This window comes from Colletotrichum chrysophilum (assembly GCF_026319265.1).
Source record: "Colletotrichum chrysophilum strain AFK26 chromosome Unknown scaffold_7, whole genome shotgun sequence".
Taxonomy (NCBI): domain Eukaryota; kingdom Fungi; phylum Ascomycota; class Sordariomycetes; order Glomerellales; family Glomerellaceae; genus Colletotrichum; species Colletotrichum chrysophilum.
The window spans coordinates 105484-116912 of record NW_026517294.1 but is presented as its reverse complement, the minus strand read 5'-3'; the positions used below and the strand labels follow the sequence as shown (position 1 = coordinate 116912).

The following is an 11429-nucleotide window of genomic DNA, read 5'->3' as shown; positions in this document are numbered from 1 at the left end:
CGCGACTCAACTTGCTACCTGCCCGACCCGTCAATCCTTTATGACTGACTTGTAGTCAATTCGCTCAGAGAACAAGGATACGCAATGCCGAAACGTTATGATATACGGCCACTGCCGGTACGAAAACGCTGGTTGCGCCTTCAACCACGACCAAAATCGACCCAACTCGGCCCAGAATAGCCCGGGAGGGCAGAGCACTCAATCAGAATTGTAGGTGATCTCCCTCTCTCTCATACACTCCGCCTCGCACTCCTCCCATTGCCCACCTTCCGCCGCGTTCTGGTACCACTACGAGACTGTCAAATCGTGCTGTTGCGAGCACTCGGATACACTAGGCGTCACCCCCGCATCTTGAGGACTCCCCAATGGAACAACTGCTCCATAGTTACAAATAAGGCGAACAAGGCATCACTACTGGACTGTGCCATTGCAAGGGACGAGCGCGTCGTTTCCACGACACATATGTTCAGGCAGACAGTGAAGGGGGGAAGATTCGCGTAGAGGGTGGGCCGTTATATCGGGAATCCTTGAACCAAGCGGTATTGGAAGAGATAAAGGCCAGGGGGCAAGGAAATCAAGTCTCGTTGAGGAATGAGACTTGACATGCTGCTTAACGAATATCTTAAGGTTTCCCACAACAAAGTCCAGGGATAATCGAGAGATGTCAGAGCTAGCCTTGGGCCGAAAGCTGGTGCAGGCATTTTACTTTGTCATCTGCCATAAAAACGATGGTAGAAACACCACACACAAACAAATAACACACATAGCACACACAAGCAATGGGTAGGCAGAGCTAACAGGTTTATAATAGCTCGAAGAAGACGTTTAATGTCGACTCACCCTCCTTCACCCCCGCTGGTCTACCCTCGACAGCATCTCCAAGCTCCAATGTCTTTGGGGCTTCGACAAAGAAATCAACGTTCTCATCGCAGGCTGCGAGTGCAGCAGTCTTTACTCCCAGGGGAGCCGGCTGTAAGTCTAGAAGTTTTGAAACTATGAAGTTGTTGCTGATGCCTGCCAGCTGCTACACCTGCTGCACAAGAGAATGAAACCTCATCAACCGTTTTCAACCCCGCCACGTTGCGAGAATTCACTCCCCAAAACTTTGAGTTAAGCACTGGTGTAAGAAGAGTCAGCGGAACATGTCAGGAATCAGAAACAGCCATGGCTAATTGTACCAGATCACCGCTAATGGTGCTGCCTCTGACACGGGGATCAATTATGATCCCTTCACAATGACAAGTGTTGCCCAGGCCCTGCCGACAACACAATTCAACCCCTATGCAGATGATCCGACAGGCCTTGTCGGTTCTAATGCAGCGTTCTTCCAACATCAAAATGCTTACACTGGACCCCTTCAACCCGTAAGAGATAGCTAGCCCGCAGGGTTTCACGGTTACTGACAATTGTAGCTGCAATATCATCTATACGCCCCTGTTGGTCCGTATCGAGACGATCTGGCCCCCTTCCAGAGACAGGTTCATGACTTTTTTATTCCTGATAAGCTTCGTGAGGACATGCAACGCAGATCCGAAGCTTTGCAGCAAGTTATGCCAAGTGAGTATCACCACAGGAACGACGGGGGAGGCCAGAAATGCTAACGACCCGGCAGACTCTACACTGCCCCCGCTGGACAATTACTTCTCTCTCGTTCCCCTGGACACTAGCCATAGGAAGAGCTCTAGTGTTTTTGGATACACGACGTGGGTGTACAAGGCAACGTCGTCCAAGAATGGCAGGACCTACTGCCTCCGAAGACTAGAAGGTGGTGGCTTGCTCCAGATTTACTCGTACATCAGCTGACAGTATCAGGTTTTCGGTTGACAAACGAGCATGCCATTCGCTCGGTCAAGGAGTGGCGACGACTTAACAACGGCAACGTGGTATCGATTCATGATGCGTTCACCACGCGCGCGTTCGGGGACAGTTCTCTGTTCTTTGTCCAGGACTACCATCCGCTCTCCAAGACCCTTGCCGAGCTACACTTCCCACACGCTGGCACCGCCCACGCCAGCAGGTTTGCCGCCAAAACGCCGATTGCCGAAGGCGTCTTGTGGGGCTACGTTTCGCAGATAGCCAACGCGTTGAAGGCCATCCACGCTTTGAACCTTGCCGCTCGGTGTCTCGATATGAGCAAAATCATAGTTACAGACAAGAACCGCATTCGCCTTGGCGCCTGCTCCATCTTGGATGTAGTTCACTTTGAAACACGTCGGCCTATACAGGATCTGCAGCAAGAGGACTTGATCCACTTTGGCAAACTGATTTTATCATTGGCGATAAACACGCTACCAAACCAGCTGACCAACCTGCAAGCAAGTCAATTAAAGGGGCCAATTGAGCAGATGGGCCGGACGTATTCTAAGGAAATCACCGATACTGTCTTGTGGCTTCTGACGCCGGCTCCTCCAGGCGCTACACCCAAGGGAATCGAAGAATTCGTAAGAGGCATCGCTGTCCACATGGTAGCAACCTTGGATGCTAGCCTCCACGAAGCCGACACACTCAAGTCGGAGCTTTTCAGGGAACTAGAAAATGGCCGATTGGTGCGGCTCATGGCGAAGCTGGGTGCGGTCAATGAACGCCAAGAATTCGACGGTGACAGAGCATGGTCGGAGAACGGCGAAAGGTATATGTTGAAGCTGTTCCGCGATTATGTTTTCCACCAAGTCGACGCCAACGGAAACCCTGTGGTTGATATGGGCCACATCATCCGGTGTCTGAACAGGTTAGATGCTGGCAGTGATGACCGAATCTGCTTGACAAGCCGGGATGAACAGACCAGCTTCGTGGTCAGCTATAAGGAGCTGAAGAAGCAGCTTGGCAATGCATTCGGGGAGCTTCTCAAGGGGGGGAAACAGCCGGCGGGTCGGGGATTTCAAGGCCCATCCCATTAGGATCGGAATGCTCTGCATCGGAAATCATGGAGCACACGGGCGCGCAAGTACCAGAAGAGGCGAGGTGGAAGATGAGATCTCGATCTCGAGGTTGCGTGTGAAACGGGAAGTCTCTGGCGCGACAAGACACTTACGGCCTGGAACCGAATATCGACGCTGGCCTATTGAGGTTTGGAAATGACTGAATGGACGGGGCTAGGATTTTATGCTTGGATGTATGACGGGAGCGAGAAACAGAGCACTTGCACGGTTCAAATGTTATCACAGCGAGTGCGTTTCAAGCGACCCCGAGTGGGGAAGGCGATATAGATACGAGAGGGGTTGACATCTCACTCTCCCCCTTTTTCGAGACATCGGTAGACGAGGTGATGCAGAGAGCAGCGAAACAGATTTCTTCCTGTTCCTTCTTTTCTTGCGCATGTCGATGTGGGGGTATCCATCAAATTAGACGCACCACCAGTACTACAACTGGCCACCAGGATGTCGAAGGAGGGTGGTTCCCATCGCTGCTAACATCTTGCGCAATTTTGATGCGCGGGAGTATTTCCTTTACTTCTCATGACCACAAATATTACGACATGTCCTGATTCATTGATGCCCTTGGTTGTGGGTATAAGTTGGACACCATGCAGCATAACCCGGGCATGGCGCCGGTAGCGTTGATTTTCCACCACATATCATGTCGTCTAGACTCGTTTCCAGGTTTGGTTGCTTAGGCCGATCAATCATCCTCGGGCTGAGCGAAGGGGTTGGCTATGGACTCGCTGCCGTCGACGGGGCTAACAAGGACAAGCAAAGTTCCACGAGCAACAACGAGGCCCAACGATCGAGTGGTCTCGTTTCCCTCCTCATCTAGTTCAAGGAATCGGGTTAGCAAACATTCGGCTCATTAGGCGGTGGGTGTAGCTGGGTGCGTTTACCTCTCATGACCTCCTGGACCTCGTCCAAGACCAGGTTCATCAAGGCATCGTAACCCTTGAGGGTACCAGTAACTATCACCAAGGTCAGCGAAACAACGGACTAAGTTTGGGTGATGGAGGGCGGCGAATCGGTACCCTCACGTCCGCCGTTGAACTTGACGGTGATCTGCTTGTCCATGTACTTGGACAGGTCGAGAATGTTTTCCTTCTTGGGTCTCTCGCGGTCGCCGCCGGAACCGTGGTTTCCTCCGCGGTCGCCTCCGCCGCCCCGACCTCCTCCTCCCCGCCCGCTGCGGTAGCCGCCTCCGCCCCCTCGACCGCCGCCTCTGTGGGATCCTCTGTCCGCCATCGTCGCGCTGTCAAGGTGTGTAGTAGTGGTGGCGGGGTTATGATTGTGTGTGCGTGGTTGTTTTTCGCAGTGCTTGCAATTGGCCGCTCGTCGTCGTAATCTCGTGCGTGGTAAGCGGTGTGCTTAATCGCCCGAGTACCTGGCTGATGCGCGAGCTCGGTACGGGTCTGGCTGGTGTGACGTCGTGGTGTGCCTGTCGCGCCGCTGGTCGTCGTTGGACTTGCTGGGGTGAGGTCGGTGGTGGCCGGCGGGAAGGGGAAAAAGAGGAAGCTTGAGCTTAGGTTGGTCCGGGCTGTAGTGGGGCCCGCGTCCCCCGCCGTCAAGTGACCCTTCCCCGTGATTGGCGGGGAACCTTGGTTCGATGATTTTGAGATCGGGACGGGACAGGCACTGAGGCAGCTTCTCCGGCCGGGTTTCTCGATGAAGCGAGGTGAGATGGGATTTACAAGTTGAACTGCATTGCATGCATGCATTCCACCCGCTACTTGCTTGCTTCGTAGTTGGACTTGTCACATTCACCCAGGGGCCCGAAGCTATTTTCGGCGTTTGTTACCACACCATGGCGATCGAGAACTCTGCTGTGTGTACAGACAGTATGGACATCCATTGCGTGCGCTTCACGGGATGAACTCGTTTTCACTTGGCGCTTCCTGGCCGCCATGTGAAACTCAAATAGGTCACCAAGATACCGGAGCTGAAGCAGTTGAGGATGCAGTGGAACTTGTCCAATGGATGACTGATTTCAGGCAGCGACAGCGGCAAGCGGCGGAACACACGTCCCAAAAAAGCACAGTGATGATCTCGACGCCAAGACCAAGGTGCAAACCCAAGCGATACCGAGCACGTCTTCGCAGTGCAGGGCAAATCAAAATCAACCAATGTGGTCGACTCGTCACCGTTGCGAATGCAGTGAACTGCAATCTAATTTCGTTCAGATCGGCCAGTCTGACTGGCGACTTTTGCAGCAAGGCAGGGGAAAGTGAAACGTCTTGGCGCGAATGGGTTAGGTTGGTGTCGTTCAAATGCTACGGCAGCGACGGCCAGTCTATCATCGTGTAAGTGATGCGTCGACTGGCGGAGATGGGCGCGCCCGGCATGGCGACGGAAGAGGGCGGAGGGGGAGGCCTAGGCCTACCTAACCTTACGCACACTGCCACTGTCATATGCAAGATGCATCATGTACAGAAGATTTGGCCCAGGTACTGGTCATCCAGGATCGTGGCGGGATGCAATTTTCTTGCCTGATTGGGGGAACTGTGACGCGTGGTGAGCGATATTTGTGGTGTCTGGTGTGAGGTTCGGCCGTTGTTCTGATTTCCAGCAAGTCTTGGCACACCGCTCCGTGCCACACAGGAGGTCTGCCATGCAGAGGGACGCGCTAAGCTTTACGTCAGGAGCCAGGGTTTTTGTCAAGTACCTACTTACCTTACCTAACCTTACTTACGGCGAACTTACCTTAAGCAAGTACATGCATACCTACTTCATATCCTACCTAGGTTCCTAGGCAAAGCGAGGTCGCGTAAGGCAGGTCAAAAATGCCAGTGGGAAATCTCTGCTTTACGGCAAGCCAGAGAGGAAGGCCGGGCTCCGGGCGCAACAGTCGAAATTGCGCTTCTCCGATAATCTGGTTCTGGACCACATGCCTTACGTACCGCAGTTACGAAGCGAGGGGGATCACGAGAGTCGGGACAGGGGGTCGCAATCGACAAGAACGACGGACGGGGACTAACACCCTAGGGAAACCAAACCAAACCAAACCAAACCAAACAATCTACATTGCGACGGAGGAGAGACCCGGCCGACAGTCTCAAACATGACAGGCCCCCCCAAAAATAAAGATGTTACTTCACTGGGGCAGAGCTCAGAAACGGTGGTATGCTGTGAGACAGTGTTTACTTAGTATTCGTGGTCTGGTCAGTCGTTGGTTGCCGAGAACTCTTTCTCGCCCATCACTGTCGCGTTGCAAGGTGTTGCATCCCACCTCAGCGGCCCTCAAGATCCGCACGTGCATGATGAGAAGAACTTGGGACGTTTGGACATGGACTTCCTGTCTTGTTCAGGAGACAGACAACGGCAAAGTCAGGCTAGATCCGGCAAAGACACTGTGGAGGAGTGCAAAAGTTGAGACTACCTAGATGAAAAGAAGCAGGGATGAGCCGGCGGGCACATACCATGTGAGATTTAGACATAATTAGAAGCGTTGCGGGAACATTTCAGGTCGACCCTAGGAACATGCCTTAATACGGCATCCTCTCAAGTGCCGTCTATTCCATTCCATGGCCTGCGCCCGACTCCTGCTGAGTCGCCCCGAAACACGACACGACGGGGCCGGCGCGCTGGCAGACATCCCAGGCGGAGGGAGGAAGCATGTTGCCGGGTACCTTTGCCTTTGCCCGAGAATGTCGGAGTACCTTACGCAAAATGGTTTGGTGTATGGTATGTACCGTGTGTGGTAATGGGAAAGTTGGTGTAGATACTTTGACAGCTCAGCGTAAGTTTGATACCCCGATACCCTTCCACCGTCCGTCTCCAGACTCCCACGTCTCCCTCGCGTTCCGCTCCGTCCGAAGGAGACAAAGCTTCCTAACCGTCGGGTCTCTGTGTGTTTCCAGTGCCAGTTCTAGAAAGGTTCCATCCATCCAAGGTTCTGTGCGCGGGCGAAGGCACGGCTTTTTGCTTCCCACGCCGCACCGCAAATGGGCGGTAATTACAGGTTTCGCACTGACTATCCGCCACCTCTCCGCTCCAGCAATTGCTCTGGTCTGGTCCCCGCGGGAGGCGATGTGTGAAGTCAGTCAGGCAAGGCGTGCGTGTATTCCTTTAACGTTATGCTTGTGTCTAAGCCCGGGCAGGGTAAGACGGCAGACCTGCTGGGTGATGATGGATGGAAATATGCTTCCACAGTCCACACACCACACTCACACTCACACATGGGCATACCTTAGGATACACACGGTGTATAGATCCACCGGGGGTTTTCCACAGTGCAGAGGCTCGGTGTCCTGAAGCGGCATGTGAACAGGTGAGGATCTACGAGTGATGGTCAGGGCCGCCCCGGTTTCCCACCCGCCAACCTTGCCATTCTTTCTGTTGGCGGATCGCTAATGGGAGTCTCACAATCCAGGCGGGCGGGCGGGCGTGTCTCACGGCAAGGTCAGCCATCGAATGAATGAATGTACAGTTACTTCTCTTCAGTGGACACGCAGCACCAGATTGTGGTGTAGTGTGTACGCCAGATGATAGTCGAGCTACCAGTGCCAGCGCCGTCAGTCGTTCTTGAAAGTCTCTCTCTTTTGTGTCATGTCCAAGCCGACTGGTCGAAGCAAGGCGCGGCGGGCTCCATTTCCCCAGTTTCCAGGCTGTGCACTGCACTTTGTTGGAGTCGTCGGCACCTTTGAAAACAAGACAGGCACCCCCAAAGGTTCTTAGGCCCGCTCGTCGTATTGTTTGATCTCTTAATTTCAGATTCGCTGCGCTAGGTGAGGTGAGGAGGCGGGAGGCAGGCAGGGACTTTACCCAAGTACACTGCGCCCAGCGGCCTCCTTCGGTTCTCGAGGGCCGGCGAGGGAGCTCGTTCAACGACGCCGCGCCGCCGCTGCCTTGCCGTGGTACCGCTGCCGTGGTGCCGTCCCTTGTCTCGTCTTTCTTATTAGTACTCGCCTTGCCCTCCGAGTGACATGGATGCCCTTCAATCTTACCTCATCTTAGCTAAGGCGCATCAGATCCGTACCGTGTCTGGGCTCGTGAAGAGGACTGGAGGTTGTTGCGCCGGGTCCCCGCGCCACCCCCGTAGCGATCTATTACCTCAAGTAAGGTAGTTCCTGTCGCAGTTTATTTCTCATTGCAGTGGGATATTTGCGACATTTATTCCGCCGGGCTGAGCTGGGCTGGGCCGGTCTGGGTTGCCTCGGGACAAGAGCGAGACGAGACGAGACGCCCGCAGAGTCGCAAGAGTCGGGGACGCAAAAAGGCGCATCATCGTCAGTCCCGAGTCGAGAAGGCAGGACCGCGCAGCGTACTTGGCACGTCCATAGGTCATCCATCATCCATCGTGCTTTTGGTGCCGTCACTTCCCTTACCTAGGTACCTAAGGTAAAGTAAGGTAAGGTAAAGTATCTGGCAAGGCAGGTAAGATACCTAGGTAGGTAGGTAGGTGATTATCCCTTGCGCTGGACCTGTGGATAAGGTAGATAGGGACCGATGGGGGGTGGTGGTGGTCCAGTTGCTTGCTGCCGGTGCCCGCTTTCCCGCTTGTCCCCCTTAGGCGTCCTCCACCCTCCTCAAAAGCTTCAACCAGCGCCAGCGCGCCCTCCTCGGGTTCCGTCTGTCCAAGCTTTTTAGGCTCCCTCCCTCCCGACGAACGAAAGAGGACGCCGGGCCCCCTCACCCTCCCACCCCCGGCCCCATCCGTTTAGTGGAACCCCGCCGCCCTTGCTGCATCTCATTCTCCCCCAAGTCCACCTCAGTAGTGTCCCAGTGTCCCGTTCAGCACCCACGAGCAAGCACCTACACTTACATACCTAGGTAGGTACCTTACCTACAGCACCTCAGTGAGTGAACCCGCCACAGACTCACACAGGTTCACGCAGTGTAGGGGGGTGGGAAACACGACACCTAGAGCCAGCTGTCTCCTCTGCGCCTGTAATTGGACAATTCGTCCCCCCTTCCTGCTCCTCCTCCTCCCCCTCGCCGCTGCAAGCTGCGCCCGCCGTTCTTCTCTCTTGCGCGGGCAGTGAGCCCGTGGTTCCCGTCGACCGTCGAGTAAAGGGAAGGCGAGGTGCTCTGTAAGTCTCGCTCTAACGCCTCCAATCGTTAATTACCACGCCTTACCTACCTTAAGGTACCTAAACGTCCCGTCGGGCTCTCATCCAATTCTCTCATTCTTTTTAGTCGGCAGGGCACTGTACCTTACCTAATTACCTACCTACCTACGGCACTGCGCTGCTGCACTGCACCGCAATCCCTCGCCCTGTCTCGCCCCCATTGGTCTCCAGCCTGTCCTGTTCAGTCCAGTCCCTCGTCGTTTCCCGCCCCAGGCCTGCCGTTGCCAAACGTCCATCTCCGTCCTTACTCCTACCTCCCCGTACAAATCCCAATTCTAACCCTCGCCTTCTTCTCACTCCACGCTCTCCCAGTCTCCCTCTCTCCTTCACTCTGTCTGACCTGGGTCCCCCCCTCCCACCACCACACAACCACCACCACCACCCCCGTCTTTCTTGGCCCGCCCGCCTTGTCGCGTTCCCCTCCATCAACAATTCTCTCGTTCCTCTTTCGTTCGAAGCTTGCTCCAGTCAAGCTCCAACTCCCACTCCGCCGTTACCTCAGGCATTCTTCGCCTGCCAGCCCTCGGCTTGCATTGCCACTGCACCTATTAAGGTGCTGCTTCGCCATGAACCAAACAACCTACTACTAGGTTTTGATCTCTCTTTCTACCCTCCAAGGCTTTTCAGCCTTCAGCCCTCTCTGCCGCCCCCGTTTTCCAACCTGACGCCGACAACTCATCCTTCCCATCTTTTGTTGTGCCCTTTGACTGGGGGAGGGCTGCAGCAGAAGCAAACCACAGAAAAGCAAAAGAGAGAGAAGGAGAGCCACACACACAAACACCTGGCGACTCCAACCACTCCGTGAGACCCATCATCAACTCCAACTCGCTGGTGATCTGCTCGCCATGGCGCATGCCCAGGATTCCCAAGAACCTCATAAACGGAAACGGGACGCAGACGACAGCGGCGGCCAGCCAGCTCACTCCGATCGCATTCCCCAGCCTCCTCCGCCTCAGTCAGGTATGTGCGGTGCGCCAGTGTGTGTGATCCATGCCGAACTCCAACAACAAGAACAAGACAAGCGGAAAGCATGAGCCGTCGATCTCGTCCATCAACTGCAACTGCATCTTGTCATCGCGCCCGGAGGCAATCGAGGTTAGACTCGCCATTGATCCCTCGCCCCGGCCTGCCTGCCAGCGCCGCCGCCCTTGTTATGCCCCTTCCCCTCTGTCTTGTCTCTTCGCATGTTTTCACTCAGAATTTGCATCGAGGCCTCTCTTCCCGAAGCCCGTTGCCTCACAGCCCTTGCTCACCTTGCCTTCCCATCCAAATACACTCTCCCCTCGGCCTCGTTCGCGCGCGATCCAGACTGCTGCCATGGAGCAAGTGCTAATCGTCACCTCCAAGGCAACTCATCCATCATCAACTACCTCTCCAAAGCCAGTGCTGGCAAGCTCAGGCTCATCCAGGGCGAGCCTGACACTTTTTCCGATGTTCTTGGCCTATTAAACCAGTATGAAGGTAAGATTTGCCCTGGTCCTGATTCGTGTTATTGAATGCCAAGACTTAGCCATGATTAGGGGTACTCAATAGACATGAGAGTCTGGCCGCCAACCTGGGCGCGAAACTGACAGGCCCCCGCCTGCTCAAGGCTATGGAGGGTGCCTTTGAAGGCCCCATCATCACAAATCCGCCCGCCGCATACGGCGCGCCGTCTGTGGGCTGGCTGGACATCGTCTCATTTGCCAAGACGAATCCAGAGAAGTTCGTCTTGACTACCGGCCACGATGGAGAGCGCACTTGCCAATTCTACCTGAACGGCTTGCAGGTCCAGATCCTGGAGGACGACTGGCGACTCATTATGAATGGTGCTCTGGACAGGTTTTCCATTGTCTCTACGGCCCCATTGGAAGAGGACGAGACGGCCGAAGTAGCCACTCTGGAAATCGTGGAACAACGACTGCAGGTGCTCATCAAGAAGGCCGACGAAATTGCCAAGAGGGCGCGACAATTAAACTACCATCTGAGTGGTCGAAAAGCCGGCATCAACTCACGCCATGGGGGCCAAACATCGAACAGCTCCACGTTCTCCTCCGTCAACCTTCCTCAACGTCATGTAGGCAGCCACGGTTCCGCTTATGACCTACATGCCGACCTACTCCAGCAGTTTCTGTCGACATCTCAGATCTATCCTCCGCGCGTTCCATCCAGTGCCGGCCTAGAGGTTCACTCCGGGCAGCATACACCCCCTGCAACGAACCCTCATCCGCACTCGCTTCCTCTTCAGGGCCGTCCGCCGGTCGCAGTGCATCCACCGGTCATCCCTCAGCGAGACTCTTCATACGACCCTTCATCCGCGCACAGAGGCATTATCACAGCACGAATCGAGAAGTTGAGCAAAGGGGATCAGATTTGGCCCCCGTGCGACCGCTGTCGTAGACTCAAGTCGCCTTGTGTAAAGCATTTGACAGCTTGCCAAGGCTGCACGAAAAAGCACGCC

The 11429-nt window shown here is 54.9% G+C and overlaps 3 protein-coding genes across 3 annotated transcripts; 2 read left to right on the top strand and 1 right to left on the bottom strand.

Moving 5' to 3' along the window:
• Window positions 1–1235: 1235 nt before the first annotated feature.
• On the top strand, window positions 1236–2897 carry COL26b_001557 (uncharacterized protein; the record flags this gene model as incomplete). The annotated part of the gene is made up of 4 exons (XM_053174505.1): window positions 1236–1364; window positions 1413–1557; window positions 1613–1765; window positions 1813–2897. The coding sequence occupies 4 exons, from the start codon at window positions 1236–1238 to the stop codon at window positions 2895–2897; spliced, it is 1512 nt and encodes a 503-aa protein (XP_053041436.1).
• A 721-nt stretch (window positions 2898–3618) lies between these two features.
• LSM7 (Sm-like protein lsm7) lies at window positions 3619–4166 on the bottom strand (the record flags this gene model as incomplete). Its single annotated transcript, XM_053174504.1, has 3 exons — window positions 3619–3749; window positions 3818–3889; window positions 3953–4166. 3 exons carry the CDS (start codon window positions 4164–4166, stop codon window positions 3619–3621), a joined length of 417 nt encoding a protein of 138 aa, XP_053041435.1.
• A 5668-nt stretch (window positions 4167–9834) lies between these two features.
• Window positions 9835–11049, top strand: COL26b_001555 (uncharacterized protein; the record flags this gene model as incomplete). The annotated part of the gene is made up of 4 exons (XM_053174503.1): window positions 9835–9949; window positions 10337–10450; window positions 10510–10956; window positions 11009–11049. The coding sequence occupies 4 exons, from the start codon at window positions 9835–9837 to the stop codon at window positions 11047–11049; spliced, it is 717 nt and encodes a 238-aa protein (XP_053041434.1).
• Window positions 11050–11429: the final 380 nt, after the last annotated feature.